The sequence below is a fragment of the Zootoca vivipara genome, chromosome Z1 (genome assembly GCF_965207765.1).
Source record: "Zootoca vivipara chromosome Z1, rZooViv2.hap1.1, whole genome shotgun sequence".
NCBI classification, from domain to species: Eukaryota; Metazoa; Chordata; class Lepidosauria; order Squamata; family Lacertidae; genus Zootoca; species Zootoca vivipara.
Window position 1 is genome coordinate 35,923,310 of NC_142583.1, and position 26,631 is coordinate 35,949,940.

General features: G+C 41.2%; 1 protein-coding gene across 11 annotated transcripts in view; it reads right to left on the bottom strand.

Moving 5' to 3' along the window:
* Positions 1-11,871: 11,871 nt before the first annotated feature.
* Positions 11,872-26,631, bottom strand: part of ARFIP1 (ARF interacting protein 1) — a 35,299-nt gene continuing 20,539 nt past the window's right edge. For all 11 annotated transcript variants that reach the window (XM_088660248.1, XM_035112052.3, XM_088660245.1 and 8 more), the window contains 5 exons: positions 26,251-26,363; positions 23,537-23,758; positions 22,010-22,167; positions 19,338-19,512; positions 11,872-13,171 (listed from right to left, as the gene is read on the bottom strand). In XM_088660248.1, the coding sequence (XP_088516374.1) occupies positions 13,013-13,171; positions 19,338-19,512; positions 22,010-22,167; positions 23,537-23,758; positions 26,251-26,363 (827 nt within the window). In that variant the 3' untranslated portion in view covers positions 11,872-13,012. The remainder of the gene's footprint in view (positions 13,172-19,337; positions 19,513-22,009; positions 22,168-23,536; positions 23,759-26,250; positions 26,364-26,631) is intronic.

Genomic DNA, 26,631 nt, shown 5'->3' on the forward strand with positions numbered 1-26,631 from the left:
CACTGCGGCCCGGGCGGAGGAGGGAGGCGGCACCGCGCAGGCGCGGCGTTAGGCGGGGCTGTTTCAGGTAACGCCACCAGCCTGTTCTCCGAGTCAAGCCGAAAGGCTGGTGCTGGGGACATTCTGGCTATATAGGTTCTTTTCTTCCTCCTCCCAGCCTCTCGGTTCGACCAGGCTCCGGTGGGAATGAATGGCCAAAGTTGAGAGGCAAGCAAACCGTGGTGCCCCGGATGCGAGCTGGGAGTTTTATACGGAGAGGACCTCCCATTGAACTCAGTGGGGCTCTCAGATCCTACACTGGGGAGGAATAGGTCCCCACTGGACTCAACGGACCCTTACAGATCCTGATTTGGGAGTGGGTCCCATTGAGCTCCATGGGGCTTGCTTCTGAGTAGACCACGTCTACAAGGGTCATTGAGGCAGGCAAGTACAGGGGGAAAGTTCTGGAGGAAAGCTGGGGTCACAACAGTCTCTATAGGGCAGTGATTGGTAAAGAGAACAGAACAAAAGAAGCCAGGCCCATTGTCTGCACACAAGCAAGCCTTTTTGCTGCTTCATGGTAAAGGTAAAGGTAAAGGTAAAGGGACCCCTGACCATTAGGTCCAGTCGTGACCGACTCTGGGTTTGTGGTGCTCATCTCGCGTTATTGGCCAAAGGAGCCGGCGTACAGCTTCCAGGTCATGTGGCCAGCATGACAAAGTCGCTTCTGGCAAACCAGAGCAGCACATGGAAACGCCGTTTACCTTCCCGCTGTAGCGGTTCCTATTTATCTACTTGCACTTTGACGTGCTTTCGAACTGCTAGGTTGGCAGGAGCTGGGACCAAGCAACGGGAGTTCACCCCGTCACAGGGATTTGAACCACCGACCTTCTGATCAGCAAGCCCTAGGCTCAGTGGTTTAACCCACAGCACCACCTGGGTCCCTTCGCTGCTTCATGGTAGAAAAAGGTAAAAGGACCCCTGGACAGCAGCTAGGGCCATTAGGCAGAGGGAAGCAACTACCAATGGTGCCCTGTTCAATGCTGCAGTTCAGAGCCCTCTGCCATTTGCACTCCATTCTACAGTATTGTTGTGGCACCCTCTGCAGTGCAGCACCCAGTGTGGCCGAACCGGTCGCATTACCCTAAAGCCACCTTATGCAAACACCTTAGATGGTTGCTGGTGGTAGGCAGTTGTTTTAGTGTTGCACAGGGTGCTGCTGGAATTTTTGGCCCCAAGGTCTGCCACTGCTGTGCTCCCCCCCACCCCCGGCCATTAGTCTGTTGCTTCAGGTGTGATATGGTAGAGAATGCTATCCCATTGCTAGTGATGGAGTAGGATTCAACTTTCAGACTAATTGGCTTCCGTAGCTAAGAATGTACTCTACATTGGAGACTAAAATGTCTTGAGACACACTTTTGAGAGTTTCTGTAAAGTTTTGAAGAGCAATTAGAATGTGACCGACAAAGGATAAGGTAAAGCTATGGTATATCCTGTTCTGCATTTATTCCCTTCACTGAAGTCCTTTTATGCTGGATTTCATGAATGCAAACTGAAAATGGGATTCACTAGAATTACTGGAGAGGAGTCCACTTACGTACTAAAAGTCACTGAGATCTATGTGGGAATTTTTTTTTCAGCTGGGTGCTGCATTCCATCTTCTGCAACGTTTCAAGGAGCGCATCCTAGTGGAGGGTGAGGCCAGAGGGAACAGTGTGTGGAGCAACGGATAGGATTCTTGGCTTTGTATAGAAAGACTGTAATCCTAACCCCACTTATGTAGGAGATAGCCCCACTGAATTCATTCTACATTCTGTGTAGACAGGGCTAGGGTTTCACCTGAAGGAGCGTCTCCACCCCCATCATTCTGCCCGGACACTGAGGTCCAGTGCCGAGGGCCTTCTGGCAATTCCCTCACTGCGAGAAGCCAAGTTGCAGGGACCAGGCAGAGGGCCTTCTCAGTAGTGGCACCCATCCTGTGGAACGCCCTCCCATCAGATGTCAAAGAGAAAAACAGCTACCAGATTTTTAGAAGACATCTGAAGGCAGCCCTGTTTAGAGAGGCTTTTAATCTTTAATCGGTTATTTTATTCTTCTGTTGGAAGCCGCCCAGAGTGGCTGGGGAAAACCAGCCGGATGGGCGGGGTATAAATAATAAATTATTATTATTATTAGCTATGTCCGAAACCAATGGATTCACGTTACAAGAAAAAAAATTCTGACTAAACATCAGGAAGAACTTTCTGACAGTAGAATGGTCCTCCTTGGAAGGGGATGGAGTCTTCTTCCTTGGAGGTTTCTAAGCAGAGGTTGGATGGCCATCTGTCATGGATGCTTTAGCTGAGATTCCTGCATTGCAGGGGGTTGGACAAGATGATCCTCAGAGGTTATGCCCAAAACAGGTACAAGACATATTTGTGCAGGGGGGGGGAGATATTTGAAAGGGGATATGAGTGAATCACCCTGTATATAGCTGCACAGGAAAGAAGCAGAAGGCTAAAATAGGATGAATTTGAATCTAAAGGAGATGGGTAGTGGGTTGACAAGTAAGAAACTTCTACCAGGTCCGTGGCTGTGTAATATTTTTTGTTTTATAATATGAAGCAAACGCAGAGGGATAAAAATGTATTACACAACGTGAAGGAAATTAATTATGTCTGTGGATACCTGGTTGCTTGGTAGTTGAATAACAATTTAAATTGCAATTAGCATACATTCCTGACATTCCACACTTTGTGCTCAACCAGCCTGACAATTACATGAAAGCAATCCCTTTGAAATCTATGGGCTACTCACATACTAATAATGTATCATATTAGACAAGTGAAAAGGAACCTTGATGGTCAGTGTCAAACTCTCTCCAGGGATAAAATTTCCCACTACAGTCGCTCCCAGAAGATGCTTATCATCCCATCTCCTGAAGAAACTCTAGGATAGATAATTTCACAACTTCCATTCCAGGCTCTAATGCTTTATTTCATTATTATTCCCAATCATTTGATGGTTATACTCAGAGTAGATCCACAGAAAAAAAATCGACTTTAAGTCTATTGATTTCAGTATGTCTGATCTGAATCATACACACACACACACACACACACACACACACACACACACACACAGAGCTACTACAACCTGAATCCATTCATACTTCAATATGTGTACCCACCCACCTGCCATGAGGTGCTAAAAATGCTTACCCTTCCCTTCCCCCTTGAAAAGTGCTGAAGGAGGGAGTTCAAAGAGCAACACTCTCTTCCACTTCTTCCTTTAACTTAGTTTGCTTCTCAATATGTTCAGCTATGTCCCTGAACATAAAGCAGAGTGGCCAAGGACCTAGGAGGCGAAAACAGAGTGATCTAAGAGGTTGGGTGGCTATACTACTACTACTACTAATAATAATAATTTATTATTTGTACCTTGCCCAGCTGACCAGGTTGCCGCAGCCACTCTGGGAGGCTTCCAGCAAATATAAAAGCATAATAAAATGATCAAACATTAAAACGTCCCTATACAATAGTATAGACTAGTGAATGAATGAAAGGCCACAGGGACACACACACACACACACACAAACTGGATCCAGTTAAACAGAGCCACTTGAGATGCCATCACGTTTTCACATTTACTCTTTCCACTATCAAACCGCAATTGAAACGCTATGCCATGTGCCACTTCTCACTAATTCTTTTTGCACTTGGGTGCCCCTTGCTCAAACCCCCTGCATTTGCTAGAACACTTGGAGAAATCCTGGTACCGTGTAAGAAGAGACCCCAGCCCTAGCAGCGCTCCCTGCCTCCACTCCAAAAAGCCTCTGGTTTTAGTACTTTGAATATGTAAAAGATATTGCACAGTAGCTAACATACACACGAGAGAGAGAAAGAACTGTGTTTCTCAAGCTGAAGCCACTGCAGCTTCCATTCTTGCTTTCAGTTAAATATTGTTTCTCATTTCATTTTCAATTCCATATACCTGCAGTGTCGGTAGTGAGGATTCCTAGGTTCCATACAGCAGACCCAGCCTATTTGTGCGGAGGGACAAGGCTGGGACGCCAATTAATGCTGGAGGTAGTAGCAAGACCAAAACATGTTACACCGGATTCACAATGGGAGGATGGGAGGCGAGCACCTGCTGCCAGGTCCACCTTTGTAAACAAAGCACGCTCACGTTTATAAGCAGTCACCCTGATCACAGTATTGTGACTTTGGAGTCTTCAGTGTGCATTTCCTACACACCTGCCCACAAATATATGGCTTCCCCCATTTTAGCTATTTGGGTGGAGTTGCCCCTTGGTGCAACGTGAGGGTTGTGGCACTTACACATGCAGAAACCCTGCATGCACATCAAGAGATGAACAAAACATTACATTTATGCTGGAAGTATATAGAAAAAATAAAACAGGAGAAAATTGGGACAGGCGTAAGTAAGGAAAAAATAACTTTGTTTTACATTGGTACCTCGGTTTACGAACTTAATCCGTTCCGGAAGTCTGTTCTTAAACCAAAAGCGTTCTTATATCGAGGTGCGCTTTCCTTAATGAGGCCTCCCACCGCTGCTGCCCTTCCACCGTTCAGATTCCGTTCTTAGACCGAGGTAAAGTTCACAAACCGGGACACTACTTCCAGTTTTGCGGAGTTCATAAACCAAATAGTTCATAAACAGGGCTGTTCTTAAACCAAGGTACCACTGTTTTGCTTTTATTACCAAACGGGAATACAAAAAAATCAGAAAATGAGTGGGACCTGCAACAAAACCTTGCAGAGTGGAGAATTCCTGTTCGGGATTCTACCCATACTTTCTTCACAGATACTGCACAGTCCATCTCCCTTAGTTTTCCAGTTTCCCCATTCCCATACAGAAACAGCGTTCCATGGCCACCAAACATCAGGTTGCTCCATGTTCCAGGTTTTCCACTCCTAATTTTTTGTTGCTGTTGTTTTTGTACTTCTAAAACCTTGGGATTCCCCTGAGCCTGCTCACAGTGCCATTTTGCCTGCAGTCAGATAACTGATGGTTTATATGTTTCCCCCCCTCTCTAAGGTAAGATTCTTATCTATCGGGAGAAAGCACACCTATGACCTGGGAGCATTTAAGATTTAAACTCAAATGTTTTACAGTATTTGAAGAAGCTGAGATAAATATAGCTGCCATGGGCAGTGCACATTTGGATCAGACACACCTGGGTAATGTAAAACCACAGCTCTGTCCTCCAGCCACACCGGGTCACCTTATGCAAATCAGTCGCTCCATCTCAGTTTCACATTTGCAGAACAAGCTGTCAAATTGTCGAGACCATTAATAAGGCAGTTTGCAGATTGGGAAGTATTTAAGAACTGATAATATGCAAATACCTTAAAACACATTGGCCCCCACTACAGAGAGGCCCCCTAAATAAACACAAAACACACTCAAGTGTTGTGCAGAGGAAACAGCAGGAGAGGTATAAGCCTTTCTGTAGACGCAGACTTTATTGCCAGTTCAAGTGCAGATAGCCTTCTTTGGCTAAGGCCAGATCCTGGAAGCCAGTCTTAGAAGACAAGCTAGCATTTATAAACCACTTTATATATTTAAAACCTCTAAGTGGTGTGCAATATAAGAACAATATAGTTAAAATGCGAAAAATACAACCAAAAGCCAATAGTACAGCAGCATAACAGCAAATAAAATAGGAGTTCACTGGGATTCTGATACATAAATCAGGGGTAAAGAAAGCCTGGACTAAGTCTTTACAAGGTACCTGAAACTACCTCACATATGGCCGAAGATGTGGAAATTCCATAACACAAAATACTGTATATTGTACTGTACTCCCCATGGCTTCAGCAAGACAAGCTTTTTGCCTTCACCCTCCCTGGAACTGGGAGGTATACCAGATCACAGAAACATATATGTTCATAAAAGATGAATGAGCCATCATAGCACAGAAGTTTTAGACTGCAAGCTTGAGGACAGGCTCTGTCTTAGGAGCAATGTTTGCAAGCCATTTCGGGAGCCTTTTTTCGGTTGCCTAGGAGCAAATCCCTTTGAACTCAGTGAGACTTACTTCCAAGTAGGCATGTATAGGATTGTAGTGTATCACCAACTGCTGCCTTGTGAAGAATCTTGGGTGTTAGGTGATACAAGTAGCTTGTTAATGGGAGTATTCATACCCAATGCACATTTACATCCACATCTGCCCTCTTTGCGACATCTTTTGTTGTGACTGTATCTGCTTTATTGAAGACTGTCTTCTCCAATGTCACAGCCTCCTTATGAGATTGCCTGCTTGTAGAGTCGCATTAGGCGTTTTCTCTATTTCAGCTCTGAATATTGCTTATGAAGCACCTTTTTATTGGTGTCTGTGAGTGCTTGTGAGCATGTGAAAAATCTGATTGTGAGCACTCTGAGAAGTGTTTTTCCCCTGATGTTGGTTTTAGCTTAATGTATTTTTAATATTATTTTTACATATTTTCTAAGTTTGTCTGGGATACTGTTATTATTATTAGTTATATTCCATCTTTAATTAGGCTTATTGTGCATCGGTAGAAAATTGGACTATAGGGAAACTGATGTATAGTAGAAAAAGTTGATATGCATGATTTTTTACCTGTACATCAAAATATTGTACCTAAATAATATTATTATTACATTTAAAGTCTGCCTTTCCGCCAAGGAGGTGTAAAATGGTGCACATGATTTCCATCTCCCCATTTTATCCTTGCCTCATCACAACCTTGTGGGATAGGTTGGGCTGAGAGACAATGATTGACCCAGTGAGTCAATCATGGCTGAGTGGGCATTTGAACCTGTGTCTCCAAGCACCCCGACGTCTATACCACGCTTGTGTCCTGAACATTACATGGTTCTGTAAATGCTTCTTTCCTTTCTGCAGTGCTCTCTCTTTTTAGAATTAAAAACCATCTAACTAGAAGTGTAAACACAGTTCCGAGGACAGAACTAGAAGTTTTGTTGCTTTGAATGCATTAATATAGTGTGCATGGATGTCTGCTTACACCAAGTACAGAGGGTCATTAGTGCTGAAGGAGAATGAAGAGAACAATTCAATTTTTGCAAGTATTCTGGTTTCCTCCAGTCACCATCTCTCAGAAAACCAGCCCGTTACTGCATGCCCTTCCCCCAAGTCACTAAATCCTAATAATTTCTGACAAATTTCCAGAGTATCTGGGAGGCCAGGGTATGCTACGGGAAGAAGCTTAGACAGTTCACACAGGAGCAGCACATAGTGAGTAGAAGAGAGGAGTCAGCATTTTGAAAACCAGAAAGAAAGAAAAAACACAAGCAGTGATGGCGGAGGCTGCTCAAGGTGAAGGGGCCAGCTTGCCATCAGGCTTATGCAAAAACTCTTTAAAAGGAGTTCAGATTCTCACACAAGCATCACCACCTATATATAAAAGTAACTCTTAATTATTTTAAACCAGAATGTGCTTCTGTAGGGTTCACACAGCCCTGCTCTGTACTGGCGGTTTGTTTTAAAAAATGTTACTATCATTATAGTAAGTCTCCTTAATAATTAACAACTACAGCTAAGGGGGCATCACCTTTGTTGATTTTTACTAGACTCATGTCAATGCTCTGCAATCACTCCAAGTCAAAGCACAATTCGACCCTGCTGTTAATTGCATGAACTTGTGCTATCTGTGTGATTCCAGGGCAGCATTCCCAATCCAGTGTTTAGTGTCTAGGGTTGCTGGATTTTGTGCACTTACACAGAGACGCACCATAGAAACTAAAATCAATGCATTGTAAGCAGAAATGGTATTACAACAGCAAAGCATTCTTGTTGTCCCAAAAGCAGGGAGAGGGTTCATCCTTATTTACTCTGTCATGCTTTCTGCAAAAAAGGGGGTTCCCTTTATGTGAGGAAATTGTTTCTGACATATTGAGAAACAACCTAAACAAAACAATCTAACCAAAGCTAAACACTTATGTCTTATTGCATTAAAATCAATTAAGTGCTTTAATCTCTCCCATTGTGATCAAATGAAAATTTAATTTTAAAGCACTTAACATTGGTGGATAATGTATATTTCACAATTAAATCCCACAACTGATATCATTCATTATCCAGACCAAGGATAATCCAGAAGACCAGCTTTCAGGAGTCTGCACAGTAATATAGCACTCAAGAGGCCACACTCAAAAATGTAATACACGTTCTAAGAAAATACAAGCTTACAGTCGAGATTAGAAAAAGTAGACCTATTTGTTCACATATTGGAATTGTGTCAGGGATGGTAATAACGATTACGTAATTTCTACTAATCATTATGAATATTCACAGCCCAGAGGAAAATTTCCACTTGGGTTTGTGAGTTTGTGTTATGAGCAGTGGCCAGCCGCCCACACAGCGCACAATTCTTCATAGGCAACATTCTGTCCTTCTGCACACTTACGACATTGTCTTTAGAGGGCCAAGCTTTGAGGATGACATATACGCGAAGGCCTCCCTTTATCATTTATGCAGACGGCAAACTCCCACCATCATCAGTAGCTGCAACAAAAATGGTAACAGTATGCCACTCAACCAAGGACAGTTTATTGTTCACAGGTTTAACTGTAATACCAATCCAGCTATGTCATGAATTACTTAGTTTGGGATTATATGTTCTGTCTGAACCTCAAAATGTGCCTATCTATGCAACAACAGAGAGCATGTCAGTAACCTATTTCAAGATTCATGTGAGGAATTTTGTATTTAACTCCTGCATCTTATTTGGTACATGGGACACTCCTAGTGTATAAAGAGTGGTTGTGAAATCCTTCACTATTTCCTTAACAATGAGATAAAGAGCACAATCTGAACTCCTGGAGGGAAGTAGTGAGTGATGGAGTCACTGTGGCATGGCATCTGGTGTTCCACCGTTTGTGGCAGCCAGAGTGGGGCGCAAAAATTATACATTTGTTGCACCAGCTCCAGGCTGGTGCAGCAAACAGGCGTGGCTCAGACTCCTCACAAGATTTGTCAATAGATAAGATAAGGGACCCAGGTGGCTCTGTGGGTTAAACCACTGAGCCTAAGGCTTGCTGATCAGAAGGTCGGCGGTTCGAATCCCTGTGACGGGGTGAGCTCCCGTTGCTTGGTCCCAGCTCCTGCCCACCTAGCAGTTCGAAAGCACATCAAAATGCAAGTAGATAAATAGGAACCGCTACAGCGGGAAGGTAAACAGCGTTTCCATGTGCTGCTCTGGCTTGCCAGAAGCGGCTTTGTCATGCTGGCCACATGACCTGGAAGCTATACGCCGGCTCCCTTGGCCAATAATGCGAGATGAGCGCGCAACCCCAGAGTCGGTCACGACTGGACCTAATGGTCAGGGGTCCCTTTACCTTTACCTTTAAGAGTACCTTAGGGTCCAGTGGCTCCTTGGCTAGATCAGTTCCATATTCCTTCATTCCAGGGTTATCGTATTTCACCGCATAAGTCACATTTTTAACACCGATTTTTCTTTTCAAAAGAGGGGTGCAATTTATGCGGTGGCAACCATTACGCGTTGAAATACAGTAAATGCATAGCTTAGCCTAGGTCCCTTAACCCCGCCCTGCAAGCCCCCCACGGAGAAGTAGGCGCACTGCAACGAGCAGATAGTTTACAGTTGCTGGGCACACCCGCGGGCCCAAGCCACATGCCTCTGGCCAGGACCTTGCCACCACATTTCTCCTCCATCTCCATACTCCTCTCGGGTGAGGCCTCCTCAGCTGCCGCCTCACATGAGGCTGCCTCATTCTCCATCCTCTGTGTGCCGCTAAAAAGCAAGTTCCACAGGTAGGTACAGGAAGAGGCTGGGAAACAGCTGTGCTAATAACAATTTCATTTACAAAAGTGGGCAAATGTTGTTGGGCAAAACTAATGTCCCACCGGCAAGGCATTTTCAACCCTGTGACTATTGTGTGAGGAATGCCCTGGGGATGGCTTTTAGGGTCCTAAAAGGGGGGGGGGTGCGACTATTATGCAGTGAAATATGGTACATTGACTACCACTGGTAGTAGCTTCTCCTGTCCATGCTTTCAGTGGGTAGAACAGGGACCTCCACAGTAGGCCACTTTGGGTTCATTTATCTGTGTTTATTTCCTTTCAGTGGAGAAGCCAATGCTCCTAACAAAGTTCAAAAAAATTCCTCCCCTCCAAAAACACCAACTTCCCTGATCCCAGCTTTCTAAGATATCTTACAAACCTTACTAAAAAAAATATCAAAGCACTAAGCATCCTTTGAAATGTTCCATTTTATTGCATCCACATCAAGCTGGGTTTGATATAGTCCCAGTGTCTTTGATCTAGTTATAAAGAACTATCCTTACAACTAAGAGCTTAGACACTGCAATGTTTACTAGGGCACTCTTCATAGAACCACTGAAGCTAGAAAAGTGGTGGAATTTAGTGCATTTATAGTGGGATTGCATTGTGCCTTACTGTTCATAGTGTCTTAGAACTAAAGAGTAAGAAGGGACTCCCAGGGTCATCTAGTCCAACTACCTGAGACAAAAGTGATCCTGATTTCTATTTCAGTTACTACTGATCTATGCTACTGACACCCTATGGCAGTATGACAACCTGCACCACTGTAAAAAAGAAAAGAAAAGATTGCATAATACAAAGTACCCCGTTCAAGTTACACCTATTTGTGTATGTTGATTATTTTGCAAAAGACTGTTGTAATGTATATTTAAAGGTTTTCCTTGTGTGATGATTTCAAATTCTTCAGTGCAGAATTTGAAATTCTTTGATAAATATTTCATGACCTGTACCTCAAAATACAGGTCCAGACAATTTCTCAAACTGATATACAGAAATTCACCATGTCACACAGTGCCATAAGAAATGAGAAATGCAAATAGAGAAGGAAAACAACAGTGACAAGTAAAACCAGAACTCTAGGAACTCTGGGTTTATGTGAAGTCAGTTATTATCAAACTGAGGCACAAAAGATGTACACTTGGCCAATAGTTGCTTTGTGAAAATGCCAGATAAATTTTAAAGGAGGAAGTTTGAAAACTCTAGCAGTTTTACTGCATGGAGATGTCACGTGCAAAGTTGAAACTTATGAAAGATTCCCACAGCACAGCACTGGGGCTGGAGGAAAGTATAAAATGATAACTGGGGCCAGGTACTTTAAAAAAAGAAAGAATTTTCATAGGAAAGACTCAAGAATTAGGGGGAGACAACTAAATCTACCCAGTTGACACACAAGTTTTGCTATATTGTCATCTTGAGAGTTAGCCATTTCACATTACCAGAGCTGTGGCCATGAAGATGTGAGCAGGGAAGAGACAGTTTAGAAAGTTTTTGTTTATATGTCAAGCAAATTTCCAGCCAACTAGTACAAAAGCCAGGATGATTGTTAACTTAGCTGTCAACATTTAAAAACATTACAATACATGGAAACATATGAATACCACTTGTATTCAGAGGGGTTTTTTTTGGTACCACAGGCTCACCTTGTCTACCCCGATAAGTTTTTATCCCATCTCCAACGTTCCCGCTGTAAATCCACACAGGACAAAACAACAGAACATGCTGTTTGGAGGAAAGTGAACAAAGGGGTACAAGTGAACAAAGAAGAGTACCGGTACATTACTGCTGCAGCCCTGCTTCCTCAAGAATATTTGCTTCCCTTCCTAGCAGTGGAGGAAAAAAGCCATTGGAGGAAAAAAGTTCCAGTCAGAAAGGCAGCTAATCATATCTTGTTTGTAGGGCTATGGCTAATAAAAGCATCCTCATGGCTAGCAGGAAGAAAAAGAAGGTTTGTGCAAATGTTAATCCACAAAGCCCATGAAATAAAGGAAACAGACTGCAGCAAACACCTTTAGTATGAAAACAAAGTTAACAATGGAGGCACATTCTGAGGAATGGTAACTTGGTGAAGTTATTGCCAGAGAAAAAAATCCAACTGCAAAAAGTCATTGAACAGACAAGAATGTATTAAGGAATGATTTAAAATGTACTTGATACACACATTACATTAAGACTTAAACTTAACCATTTTAAGTAGCAACTGAATCATTTCAACATATAATACATAATTATACAATCCATATAAACTGTGTTGAGTTATTTTAAGTACTTCATTTATATAAACACAAAAAGCAGTGGATAATGTGCAACTGAGGATGCTCCATAACAGTGAATTTTAAAAGGCTATAAGAGAACAGAAATGTATGTTTAATAAAGGTTACACTATTGAGAAAAGAAACAGTCATTTTAGTCATGTGACATGGTCTGCCATTCAACAGAAGCACACACAACCCAGACTGGCCTCAGACTGTCTCTTTTAAAAGTCATCAATCCAAAGAGGGCTTCTTACAGATTATGTACACTGGGTACAAAGTGTGTCGCAAAAGGCACTTCTGAATTTAAGGCAAGTAAAGGTATTTTTAATAGACATTTAAATATTAAAGAAGTAGGGCTAAGGTCTGCTTCTCCAGCAGGTCATCTTTACAATGCTAAAATGTGTTTTCAAAGCTTCAGACCAAGATGGCAATTCTATATTTAGTGTTCCTGAACCACAAAATTGAATGATCCAACATTTTTTTAAAAAAAGCTATTTGCTGCAATTCCACGTATCAGCCAGCCACTGATATTTTGTGGATGTTGCTTGAAGGCCTTCCTTATATTATTACTCTGTAAAATATTTATTCTTTTAACACATTTACATGAAAAAAGAATCTTTAGATAGGTTTAATACATTTATATAAAATATCAGATGTTGATACAAACTATGAGCATCTCCCTTTGAAAAAATTCTCATCTAGCCACCACAATTACCGGAGATCACGAACATCTTTGTCAGTGCAAATCTATATTTCCCTACTACAGAAAACCATCCACCCTCAAATACAAAAAAGATCTGTTTCTGAAATGGCAAGTTACATTTGGTTACATCCATCCACCCTCCCAAACTATTATAGTTTTCATTATCAAGGGGGAAAATAAAGCTGCTTGTGCAAGTATCATTACAAACAGTCCTCCTTATACAAATTCATTGATTCTCTTTAGATGTACAATATTCTTGGTTGATCAAGGGATCTTCATGCTGTGGTCCTATTGCTGATCTTCAAGCCAGGATGGAGAATCTACTCCAGGCGTTTTCAATTTGATATGGAATAGTTTAAGAGTCTGTTCAAGCTGTTTTTGATTCCCCGCAAAGTATGCTGCAATGGCATTGTGGAACAGAACAAGCTGATTGTGCAATACTTTCACCTGTGGACAAGGATAAAGTTAAAGATGAAAAGGCATGTAACTGAATATTGAAGAAGATCAGAGGTTAACCCCAAGGTGTTCCAGTTTTAAGAAAAAACAAATAGTTTTCCAGCATTCTTCACAGTTAAAAAGCTGGGCAGATGTGGAATTAGTACGGTAGCTGTTGATATGAGAGGGGAAACGAGTGCAGTGTATGGAGGCCAAGAGTGCAGTGTATGGAGGCCAAGAGTTTTAAAGCTTCGGAGTTTAAAAAATCCTAAATTCTTAAGCCATCATTTCAAGCCATGGCACACCCTGGATTAGGTCAAGTATCTTCCAACAAGCTACAGTCTTCAGGAGGTAGGTCAAACATTCTACATCTGCAGACATTCTTCAAAATGGCAACAGCACAGATCATATAATTCAAATGATGCTACATATAGATGAGAGGTTTTTAATTATAAATAACAAAAAGGGGGAATGGACTGCCACTTTCTTCACAGGACATTGCTGGAAAACAATTGGCTGGAATTCAGCCAATATTCCAATCTAAGTGTCCAGGAGGAACAATGGACACCATTCAGGTGAAAACAGTAAGAATGAATTTCTTTCAGATATGTCCAGAAGAGCAGAAGAAATGCTGCAGATGACTGAATGGATGGAAACCTGTGAAGGAGGCTAGTAAAAGTTGTGGACTCCTATAAGAGAGGCGTCTGCTTTATCTTTTCACATACATTCTCAATTTTGATCAGTAGCTATTCTTAAAATTTAGAAGTACTATCATCCTTTTCTGTTATTATTTCACCTCCACAAAATTGACTTTTGTTTCCTCCAGAACTCTCTCTCTCTCTCTCTCTCTCTCTCTCTCTCTCTCTCTCTCTCTCTCTCTCTCTCTCTCTCTCTCTCTCTCTCTCTCTCTCTCTCTCTCCACACACCCCTTCTAGCTTAGGAAAAAAACTTCCATGAATCTGATCCACAACTTATGCCATAATAAATTTGTTAGTTTTTGAAGTGTTACAAGTCTTTTTTTTCCCCCTTTAGTTTTGCTACAACAGATAAACATGACTATCCCTCCAGAACATCCGGAAATATGCTACATCAGTTAACTGTAGCAGTTACCATTTGGACTCCCTGTAGCAAATTTTGTTACAAGGCAAACAAATATGATCTCAGTTGATATTCTTTCCCTTTAATAAGCAAAAATATAGAGTGGCAATCTTGCAACACATCAAAATAAAAGCTAATGTGAAAAAAGGCATCAGTGCTGTATGGCAACTATTTGTTCATTGTTCACTTCTTTTACTATTCAGGCTTTTGGGTGTTTACAACTAAAGGCTGGGAAATCAGACTTCGTGGGTGAACTATGTGGGATGGACACACTTAAAATAAAATAACATCTGATTACAATACTCAGACAGCACACCTAGACATTGCTGTATTTTACTGACTGAACAGAATTTTAAAATCAAGTGCTTTGAGTTATGTATTTGCTTATAATTCACAATACTTTTAATGTCAGCCCATAATAGTCTTGGCAATACAGTACTCATACATACCAACAGAGCAACACTGAAGTAAAAGAAAGCATAAAACCCCCCAAAGCCCAGAGGGACTTGAGAGAGTCACATTCAGGCAGCCAAATAACTGGTGTCTCCATAAAATTGGCTGAATGACAATGAAATATGAAGGGTACTACCGTATTACCAATCTGTACCAATTCAACTTGCTCCAATATTTCTGCTTCTCTTTGAACATACTGTCTTAACCTCCAGTCCCCAATGCTTTCATAGGCCTATTTCCTTCCACCAAAACTTCTAGACATTGGATCTAGACATTTGCTCAACAGACTTTTGCTTATGCCAATTCCACCAATTCCAATTCCTTCCTCTTGCAGTCCCTGAAAAGCTGCTCTGAAAGACTGGGGAATGGGGCAGGGACTCTTTGCAGAATAATGTGGGAAGTGGTTCAGAAGAAATTGACAAAATTGTCTATCCACTCTGCTCCTCCAGCAGGAAACCTTCACTGGATATCAGTTGCCTCCATAAAAGAAGGAGCCCTTCCATTAACGGAGGGGAAAATCTGCATTCAACCCATACACTTCAGGCTGAATACAAATTCAGAAAATGTACGTGATAAGGGATGCGGGTGGTGCTGTGGTGTAAACCACTGAGCCTTGGGCTTGCCGATCGGAAGATCGGCAGTTCAAATCCCCGCCACGGGGTGAGCTCCCGTTGCTTGGTCCCAGCTCCTACCAACCCAGCAGTTTGAGAGCACGTCAAAGTGTAAGTAGATAAATAGGTACCGCTCTGGCGGGAAGGTAAACGGCGTTTCCGTGCGCTGCTCTGGTTTTGCCAGAAGCGGCTTAGTCATGCTGGTCACATGACCCGGAGAAACTGTGAACAAACGTTGGCTCCCTCGGCCAGTAAAGAGAGATGAGCGCTGCAACCCCAGAGTCGGTCACGACTGGGCTTAACTGTCAGGGGTCCTTTACCTTTTTACATGATACAGTCCTCCTAGAAGTGTACCTGAAAATGTGAGTAGGTAGACAGTAAAATTTCCTATACTGTCCCCTCCAGCCTTCTGAGCGCTCCCAAAATCATATTCAAAACGTTGGAGGCCCCCCCAGAACTGATTGGGGGGGGTGCAGGGAAGGAGCAAAACTGTAAGTTCTGTAGCGTAAGCATAGGATACAAGCCATCATATCTGAATACTTTCTATAAAAAGGGAAGTGGCAACAAGGAAAAATGTATGCTTTTTTTCATTTACTATTTGAATGCTAAACACACATCTATAAAACTACCGGTAGCTCGTGTTCAAAATATTCAAAACTGTTGAGAATGTATGGAACAGAGCACATTTTTATGAATGTTACTATAACTGTAGCTTTATCTTTTACTAATGCCATCATTAAAGGTAAAAGGTAAAGGGACCCCTGACCATTGGGTCCAGTCGTGGACGACTCTGGGGTCGTGGCGCTCATCTTGCTTTATTGGCTGAGGGAGCCGACGTACAGCTTCTGGGTCATGTGGCCAGCATGACTAAGCCACTTCTGGCGAACCAGAGCAGCGCACGGAAACGCTGTTTACCTTCCCGCCGGAGCAGTACCTATTTATCTACTTGCACTTTGACATGCTTTCGAACTGCTAGGTGGGCAGGAGCTGGGACCGAGCAACAGGAGCTCACCCTGTCGTGGGGCTTCGAACTGCTGACCTTGTGATCGGCAAGCCCTAGACTCTGTGGTTTAACCCACAGTGCCACCCGCATCATTAGAAGACGGTAAAGGCTTTTAAATGCATTTTTTAACTTAATGCAGTAACCTCAAACTAGTAACCTCAAATCTGTGAGCCATGCCACATATAGTTATTTAAGATGACAGATCTTCTGGAAGTTTCCTTGTCCTGAAGTTTTAACACTTTACATTTATTTATTGGAGACACAGGTGCTTTAAAGGAGTATATGGTATAGAACTCAGCAACTTAAGGGAGAAAATTATAGGTCCCATGGCTCCCACACACCCTTCTAAGATCAACACAGTTCAAAAACAGGATATTGCAAAACAATTATGTTCCCTCAAATCTTCCCATGAAGAAGTGGATTTCACTGCAATCCAGAGGCCTGCAAAATTATTTTCAGGCAATTATTTATACAGTGGAACCTCGATTTATGAACACCTCGGTTTACGAATTTTCGGTTTACGAACGCCACGGACCCATCTGGAACGGATTAATCCATTTTCCATTACATTCAATGGGAAAGTTCGCTTCAGTTTATGAACGCTTCAGTTTAAGTACTTCGCGGACTGTCTGGAACAGATTAATCCACTTTCCATTACTTTCAATAGGAAAGTTCGCTTCAGTTTATGAACACTTCAGTTGATGAACAGACTTCCGGAACCAATTGTGTTCATAAACCGAGGTACCACTGTATTCCTATATTCCTCTATCTTTCAGTATCAAATATTTAAAGGCTTCTTCTTAGCCACAACTTTGAATCATTAGCTTTGAATCTCAAACAGCAGGTATGTCACTGAGGAAAGCCGGGAGAAGGCTAAAATCCTGTCCCCTGAAATCTAGCTTTCTGTATGCTGTTACTGCTGATCAAATGATTGGCATCAACAGCGAACATTCCTTGCCAAGGAATCACCGAAAGGACTTTAAGGTTCCCAATTGTTCCTTGGCTGCTACATTTCTACCAACCTCACATGATGTCAGGTGTGGTGCAGGAGGGTGTATTTTGGGGGAAACAGCCAAACTGGGATCCATGCCAGGTCAAACTATGCCCACAGGCTGGAGATTCTCCATGCATGGTCTAAAGCAGAAGAAATTTTAGATATTTGTCTTTTGTGTATGGAAGAGAAGGAAGAGGGGACTGCTATGTCCAAAACTAATCCACAGATATAAATAGTGCTTCATGGTTACAAACAGACAAAATCAAGAAGACTGATTTCCATGAGAAAATGACACACACCCTAATTTGGGTGCCATAAATTCCTCTGACTTTTGTCTGCATGTGGCTCAAAACCAAGGGGAGCTTACCAGAATTTGCTGTTCACCACAGTGAATAAATACTATATGAGGCACTTAAGGAACCACTAGTGCGCAAACAGAAGCATGCGGATCCCAGTAGGACCTTCCATCACTGCCACAGATTGCTTCATTGCTAAACTATTTACCCCAGATGTGGGGGTGACATTTCAGAATATTCTGCTACTCAAAATGTGTAGAGATCTATACAAGAGTGGATATTGTTGTTACATTTAAAAAGGTGCAATCTGTGCAAACATAGACTAGGCTAGAATAACAGGTAGTGCTACTAACTGTCAAAAGAGTTTCTGACATCTTACAGACACTTATCACTGCACATTGACAGCACAGCTTTCTTTTTTTTGTGAAGAGAGCAAAGATATCAATTTATCTTAACATCTGAATGGCTGCCAAACCTCCTTCCCCTTAGGGTGTCTATAGCTAATGAAGTCATTAAGGCAGAATTCAAAGACAATCAACCTAAGAATTATTGACCCTCAAATTGCTATCCTTAGCAAATTTATGAAAATGATGCAAAGGGGAAACCTGCAGTATTTCAAGTAAACTGACTATCTGACAAATATTACAGAACCACATTCAGTCCATAGGATGAAGTCTCCACCTTCCCCTCCTTTCAACCCACGCACATCAGTCACAGCTTGCACACAGCTTCTGCCACTCATTTCCCTGTAAGGAGCCAACACAACAGGTATAAATATGGAACTGTCTTAGAAGTATATATATGTACTTTCAATGTGGTAGGTACCAGATTGCTGCTTAACATGGTGCAAAAAGAACTATTAACCAGTCAGATAGTGAGATAGTGACTCATTATAGAGTTGTCCTACTGCTTCAAACTAGCACTTTTAATCACTGGGCTATTACACATGAAACAATCTTTTGGGAGGTTTGCCTTTGCCCAACGCAGCTACTTGTCAAATAAGAGAAAAAAAGTGTCTCGGCCCCTTTTTGTATAGAAGTTCATTGTACTCCAATTCTGACAGCAATCAACACTACTTATATGTTAACAAGAATAGCTATAGCTGTTACAGTCCACATATTTAGCCAAAATGATATATTTGGTCAGGAAACAGAGGTCTACTAATGGTAGTACTGCAAATGGAACACAACGATATTGGCCAGCAAACACTGACCAACCAGCCAAAATTACAGCGTTTGGTTTCCAAGTATACCCTAATGTCAGAAACAGAAACATTCAGTTCATGTTCCGAGCTTTCCTCCAAAAACTGAAGCAAGTAAGCATACAAAGTTAGATGACATCTCCACTCCTCCCTTTACAGTGGTGAACTTTTATAAACAGTTGAGCCCTGATTTTATCTGTCTTCAAGGGCTCCAAGGGTCCTCATGAATAGTCAGGTACATTATCAACCCCTTGTTGAAATTATGGCACTGAAATAATTTTAAGGTGCCCTGCTATGCGCAAACAAGAAAACAAAAACAAATAGGAGTTAAGAATAGAAAAAGAATCTGATTTAATGCTCTTACTCAAATCTACTCTAGTACTTACCTGCCAGAAGTTTAAATAGTTTAGAAAAGAGACAATGATAATCAAATTCAATAGACTGCATGATCTAATATATAGTTGATAATGCAAAGTTGAATTTCAAGTATATAGCAAATTAGGAAGTAATGCAGTTCCTTACCTTGTTTTCCTCCAAAAACTTCAATTTAACTGATACATCATTGCGCATTTTGTCATATTTCTCCTTATGTATTTGAAATAGTTGTTGTGACTGCTCAATTTTTGGCAATGTGTTTGCATCTCGTGGGCCAAGATTCAGCTCCTCTAGATCTGTGCGATAAGCATCATATTCAATCCTGAGAAGAAAGAATTAAAATGACCTGTGCATATTTGCATGGAGCAACAGAAACACATATAATTCCCCCCCCCTCGTTTTCAAGCCTTGCATATCATCCCTGTCCACGCAAGTAACCCAGCTATCAGTTCTTGCCATCAGAAAAAGGGAACAAAGACTCCCATTCGGGAATATGATCTGAAGTAATCACAGAGTGATAACCAATAAGTCTGTCTATTGCTCTTCTCACACTACACTGGGTCTCACCAATACATGTAACAGATGTTTTTGGAAGATTTCAAATATATGATAATACGGGGGGAAGCTAAAATGTTTTATTTTGTCAGCTGGAGCCTCTTACAAATAGTTCCACTTTCTGTGCCTGGTAGGAACTGGTTATAAATGAGCAGGGGAGATCAGATAGCATTCATGTTGCAGGTTTCAACAATAATGCTCATGGAAGCATACAGGGTATTTTGCAATATTGTATACTACAGAACATGGGTGGCAAACCTTTTTTGGCTTGATGAGCCAGATCTTTATCTGACCAAACCACATGGGCCAGCTTTGATAGCACAACCCATCTGTCAATCACCTGACTTCATTATGATTGCAGAAAGTCCATTGCATAGAACTTCCTAAGCACTCTACAGCCAATTGGCTGCTGGGCACTTGGGAACCACAGTATGTGGGACTTTGCTGCTCCTATAGCACCAAGCAGTCTGCCTTGAAACTCTTGTTAAAATGCAAAGAACAAGCTTCATTTTAACAGCGTTTCAATGCAAACCTTTGGTGCTGTATGAGCAAGGCGCACCCAACGAGTGGCTGGAGTGCACCTTTCTCCAGCAGAGGAAAAAATGATAGCACACTTTAAGCTCCCAATTATTACTTTGTAGACATATTGATACCTGCTCCAATGGCGGGTATGGTTTAGGGGAAATGGCTTGGCAGGCCAAATAGAGAGGTCTAGGAGGCCAACTTTGGCCTGTGGGCTGCTGGTTTCCCACCCTTGCTTTAGAACAGGACTGCTGTACACTTAGTCCAGTCAATATTTTTTAGCAATAATGGATGGCATTTCCACCCTTATCGAAGTTAGTTGTGACTGATCTCCACCCTTCCCCTCATCAAGGAGACTGTAGCACTCTATGAGGGAGATACTGACTTTTTAAAGACTTTGCGACTGGGTGCCCCAGGAGTCATTTTGTTGGAGCAGAACTCCAGAGGAAGTGTGGTACCAGCTGATGCTAATGACTGCCACCCACCCAGAGAGCTGCAGAACCAGCAAAGCTGAGGCCCTCCTTCAAGTTTTGCCTTTTGGAGTGCCTCTTGCATGGGTTTAATTGCCTGAGGGCCCTATTTGGTGACAGAAAGGAGTACCAGGGAGGGGTGTGTGCAGTTTAATGCATCTTTGGGTGAGACAGAGCAATCTGGGCGAGAGCCAGATTGCTATCAGGAACAGCGCTTCTGAGTGACGGATGGGTGGCAATGTGTAGTGTCATTTTTATGGTTCTGTCAGTGAATGGTTTCATTGTCTCCTGGTGAGCTTTTGCAGTACAGTACATTTTTGTTGAGTGGAAGGAGTGATGGGTGATAGCAGTTGTGATTGAGTGGGAGAGTGATTGTGTGTACTGGTGGATGTGTGTGCAGTATTGAATGAGTAGTAGTAGGTGATGTATGATTTGTATAAATACAGGCAGAATGTGTGTGTGATGTGTACATGTTAATGGGGTAAGTGTTTCATTTTGTGAGTCAGAATGTGCCTTGGCAAGAGGGAGGCTGAACAGGCTGAACTCTATAAAGATGTCTCAAAATCTGTAGCTTTGCTGCTTTCATTTTTTTTAAAAAAAATGTTTTATGGCAGTGAATTATATGGTAATTTCTCAGTATTCATTGTATTGTATTGTATTGGTTATTTTGTACACTGTACAGAGACTGTCTTCAGTATTGAGTGGTATATATTAAATGAGTAAGATAAAAATAAAGTCATTTACAAGCAAGTACTGGAAACGATGGCATAGCCAGATCTTTCTCTGAAATGTTCCCCACATCAACTCACGCCCTCAAATAGATTAATTTCAAAGATGAACAGCAGCTTGCTTCTTCAGCAGTGGAAAAGGACCAATAAAAAAAGCTACCGTATGAAAAAAGCTGTAGCTACATAATATGGTTTCCTGACATGCTTATAAATTTGTTGTTGGGATGCAGACCAAGAACTGGTGCATCAGTTGGGTAGTTTATACCTGCACTCCACATCCGTTTCCTTTTATGTCATGTCTTTTAAATTGTAAGCCCGAGAGCAGGGACTGCTTTGTTTGCTATTGATCTTATGTAAGCTGGTCAGGAGGGCTTTCGGGCTAAACAATGGGGTAAAAATGCTTCACACAGTATATTTGAATTTGTTTCTGTGGACAGTATGTCTTAATGAGATCTAAACTCAAGATTCAACGATCACCTACCCTACCATCTGTTAAAACTATATACTTCAGAAAGACATCAGATAATATTGTACAATCCATTACCTGGCACTTTCATATTGCTTCACGGTTATTAACGTGTCCTCAATAGTTTTGTTCACCAAAGTGTTCACACTAGCAATAAAGAAGTTAATTGCCCCAAGTAGAGTTTCACCGTTTTTAGCAAGAAGTTTCTGAGTATCTGCATTGTATCCAAATTCCTCCTGTTAAGAAATTGGAAATATAACAGTGTTTTTGAATGCTTAACTTTCCATTATCTATTAAACGCCAAATTATTGACACTATTCATAGCAATTAAGAGAATTCAAAGCCTTAAAATAGCCTGTGTTAGCTTACTGATTAGCTTCTCTCACCAAATTGAATTCTCCATTTGTAAGAACTTTATTCTATATGCTACAAGTCTAGAATCATTTTAAAAGTGGAATGAATGGCTTTTCTATGGGTAAAAAATGTGGTGTCCTGTTCATACATAACACTACGATAATTTTATTAATCCATGGCTTAGCTAATACGTGCAAACCATACCCCGTGGTTTAATTATGGTTCATTTACTTCCAGAAAATCATCATCTGAAGCCATGGTTTATTTTTAGCTTATGAACTTGATTTGTTTTAACTATGGCTTGGTGTTATGCAGAAACACTCAAGCATTCTTGGCTAGTTGGGCTACTGCATCCCAAATGCTCACCAAACTACAAAGGCACAAGGCAAAACCAGCTGGAAAACAAAGCAAGCTTTGGAGAAACAACTTACCATTGTTTGATCATCTGTGATAACTCACGGTTTGTATAAGAAACCATGGTTTAATATTACGCACAAATAGGTACAGCTTCTGCCCTAAATTAGCTTATGGCAAAAATTGAAACGAATGTGCAGAGATTAGCTAGAGTAGGCATGGGGAACCTCCGGCCTATGTGCCAGATTTGGTCTGCCAGGCCTCTCCACTTGGCTTGTGAAGCCATTTCCCAAAACCATGCCCACATGCCTCAAAACTGATGACATGTGATGTTAGGTGTGGGGCAGGTGGAGACATGGTTGGATCAGCCAACCCCTAGGGAACGCAGGTCCAAAATATCTGCACATCTGCTCATCTGGCAAGTCAATCCTGTGGGGCTCAAGTGCATTAGCTAGGTCCCCACCCCCCACCCCAGGAATTAGCTTGCATATTTGAACCCTGCAGAAATCAGGATGCATGAGGAGCTGAACCCTGCTGGGGATTTCAATGCGAACTCCCATCCTGGTCAGGGTTACTTTTGCTCCACTTTAGCTGCAATTTCAGTTGTCCATCCCCATTCTTTTCTCTAGGCAGGGAGATGGTTTCCACTGAAATAGTTGTAACATCAGGTAATCTGACAGGTGGGCAGGGCACATGAAGCCAATCCTGATAAGTCAAAAAGGCTCCCCCGCCCCACTGAGCTAGAAAGCTAGTGATTAACATGCAAGGCAACAATTCATGCTGTTCTCTTTTTTAAAATTATGCTATCTGTTATCAGGCAAAATTAGATTAAGCAAATGGAGGCATTTCCAACTTTCCTGTAACTTTACTATTTTTCTATTGCAATTAAATGCTTACATGGAGTTCTAATGATTTCAAACTCAGGTCTGCAAATGTATCTCCCAGCTGTTTTTGGGTATTCACCATCTGGAAAAGTTGTGTGGACAATGTTTGTGCCAACTTCAGGACATTCTCGTACTTCTTTTTGTTATCCCTCAGTATTTCTATTTGAGCTTCCAATTCCAGATCTACTGTTCGTGAGCCTCGACCCAGTTTCTCAGAGATAATCTGGCGAGTACACTGCAAAGTTTGTAAAACAAAGTATAAAATTACAATTTTCTTACAATCAGGCAGTATAAAAAAAATACACCTAAGAAGCTTTTTTCACATTTCGTAGCCTGTTTAGGACTCCAAAAATTATTATTAAAATACTGAGTGCACCACACTAGTGATTCAAATGTTGATCTAGAACTCTAAATAATTGAATCTGTGATCCCTGTAGTATGTATTCCACTCACTGAACTCTGCGAAAAGCCAATTAGAGCAAGCTAGTATAATTCATACTGGTTCTGTACGCAAAAAAGAAAAAAAAAAAGAACAAGTGTATTTTTCTGATTAAAGGGTAAAAGTGTCATTTTGGGTTACTGCTGCTATGTAGCCATTTGAGACTGAAAAAGCTCATTAAAAAGATTTCAATTCATCCTGAAAAATAGAGAGCAGATTTTAGTATTAGTCAATCTTCTGTGTGGGCTTAAGTAAGAATGCTGTAACACACAAAGAAACTGACCAATATTCTGAATAGTAAACCAAGCACAGGGCCACAATGAAATGTGTGTGTGTGGGGGAAAACCACTGCATTTTTAAAAAGTTGCAGCAACGTTAATCAGGAATACTGTCCTCAGCAACTGATGAGGCAGCCAAACGGTGAACAGATAAACAGAAAGCATGATCAAGAGCAAATGCAGCAGCAAGTTTTGAAACAATCATAATTCTTAAAATTTTCCATCAACAAAAATGATCAAACATGAAAGCACAGAATGGTTTGGGGTGCACATAACAGACTCTGGGAGCAGGGAGCCAATTCACTACCCTGCTTAAAATTACCAAGTTCCATATGGACCAGTTCACACAACAATACCATTTCCTGATTCTGCATTGAAAGAAATTCTAACTTTCAACAGGTATACATGTACATGGAAAAAACAATGTGGAAGTCATGGATCACAGATATAGCCAGTTAGCCACTCCCATGTTGAGTGGCATTTATATACTGTAACTGCTGTGAATCAGAAAATGAGGGAGGGAATCTAAGCATGTGAGCCTGAACTTTGTTGAAATATTGCATGCAGATCAGCCTTAACATGCTATGTCAACATGCAGAAGTGAGGTGCACAAAGCTGAGGGCAAGGTAATCACAGTCAGCCCCTGGACACATTTTGTCACTCATTTATAAATGAGCTCATCTATGAATAGCTATAAACAGGCACATTAAGTTTCTCCATGTGAGGAGCACATACATACGGGAAAGATGTAATGTGTCTGTGAACTAGCTGTTTGAGTAAGAAATTCATTAATGGTTACTTATACTACATTTTCCTAAGCTGAAAAAGTTTGGCTTCCTAGCGTATCCTTGGTGCCTAAAGTCAGAAACTACGGTGATGTCGCCAGGTTCTACGGACCTTCTTTGATGTGAGATTTTTTGAGTAATCAGTGAGTTTGTTTGGGCCATGGGTGAGAGCCAGGCAACTGAGAGGTGCTCAGGGAAGAAATGTGTCAGAAGAAGGAATTTATAGCAGTCTTTATTTATTAGTAAGCTATATGAATGGTTTCCCTGGTATTTTTGTAACATTTGTTGCTGCTGTTTTAGTTTACTGTACACTGCTAAGATATATTTTTGTATATTAAGTGGTATACAAATGGTGTAAATAAATAAAATATCCTTCCCAGGTTTGGACGAAAAATAAAATAAGATATATTTTTGTATATTGAGTGGTATACAAATGGTGTAAATAAATAAAATATCCTTCCCAGGTTTGGAAGAATACTTCCCACTGTCTTCAGTATAATTATGCTAGTAAAAAAATAACTCAGAAGCAAAAAATATAGTTTGTTTTCTATTTTAAGTACATATATAGTTGTGGCAGTATAAGCAGTCTTCATAGGTGGGGCAGAGTCTTGTCCTGGTAAACAAGTGCATATTCCAGATTAAAGGTGTGAATATTAATTTCACTGGGAACCTGCTGCAAAATGACATAATAAATTATACACCCAGTCCTAAGCACAAAACAGCACCATTAAAACATACACTGCCCCTTCTTTTGCAAACTAAAATCTGACTATAAAATGAGGAGCAGCCATAACAATGAAATTAGAGATCTTCTTGTTTGTAAATCTTACACACAAGTGTTGCATTTCTTGCCAATTTCAGCAGTTCTATTAGGAGATGACCAATTCAAATAACTCCAAAGCAATTATTTAATAGCCCACTTTATTAAGAAGTTCACACAGTACTCAAAATAATCTTGAAGTAATAAATTTTAGAAAAACAAATTAGGTTCCTTATTACATGTCACTGTTCCAAAAGCCTCTCTTCATACCAAGGGGTCACTGTAGCAGAAGGAGATTAAATTTTCAAAATGCACGTCAGTCTCTTAAGACTTCTAATTCTGGTAAAACGCCAAATCCTTTTACATGTGCGGTACTAGAAACAGTGCTTCCTCTTAGCCAACAGGCCAAGAGAGAATGCTTAGCTTGCATCTGTGGGATCTAAACAGCAACAATGAAATACAAACCTTGTAAGTGTTTAGGCTCCATCTTCTTACAAGCTCCAGCTTTTCCATGGCTGGGTTCTTCGCCTCTTCTGCTAGCACCACTGGTCCACTTTTCTGCTGCATTCTTAGATTGCCTGTTTAGAAACCAGGTGTAAATAGGCATGCTGAAGTGTGCTACTTAAACAGAAGGCTACAAAGTAAAGAATTTCCCACTTCATTCTGAAGTGAGTAGCACACTAATCTCTGTGTTAATATTATGGTGAATATTAAAGAATAAGATTGCTTGGATATTTGGATTTAAGTTACAATAGTCAGTAATTTTGAGTTCTTAATTAAGAAGCTTTAAAATACTTTGACAAATTATCTAATACAAACAGGATATTAGAAAATGCTACAAAGCAG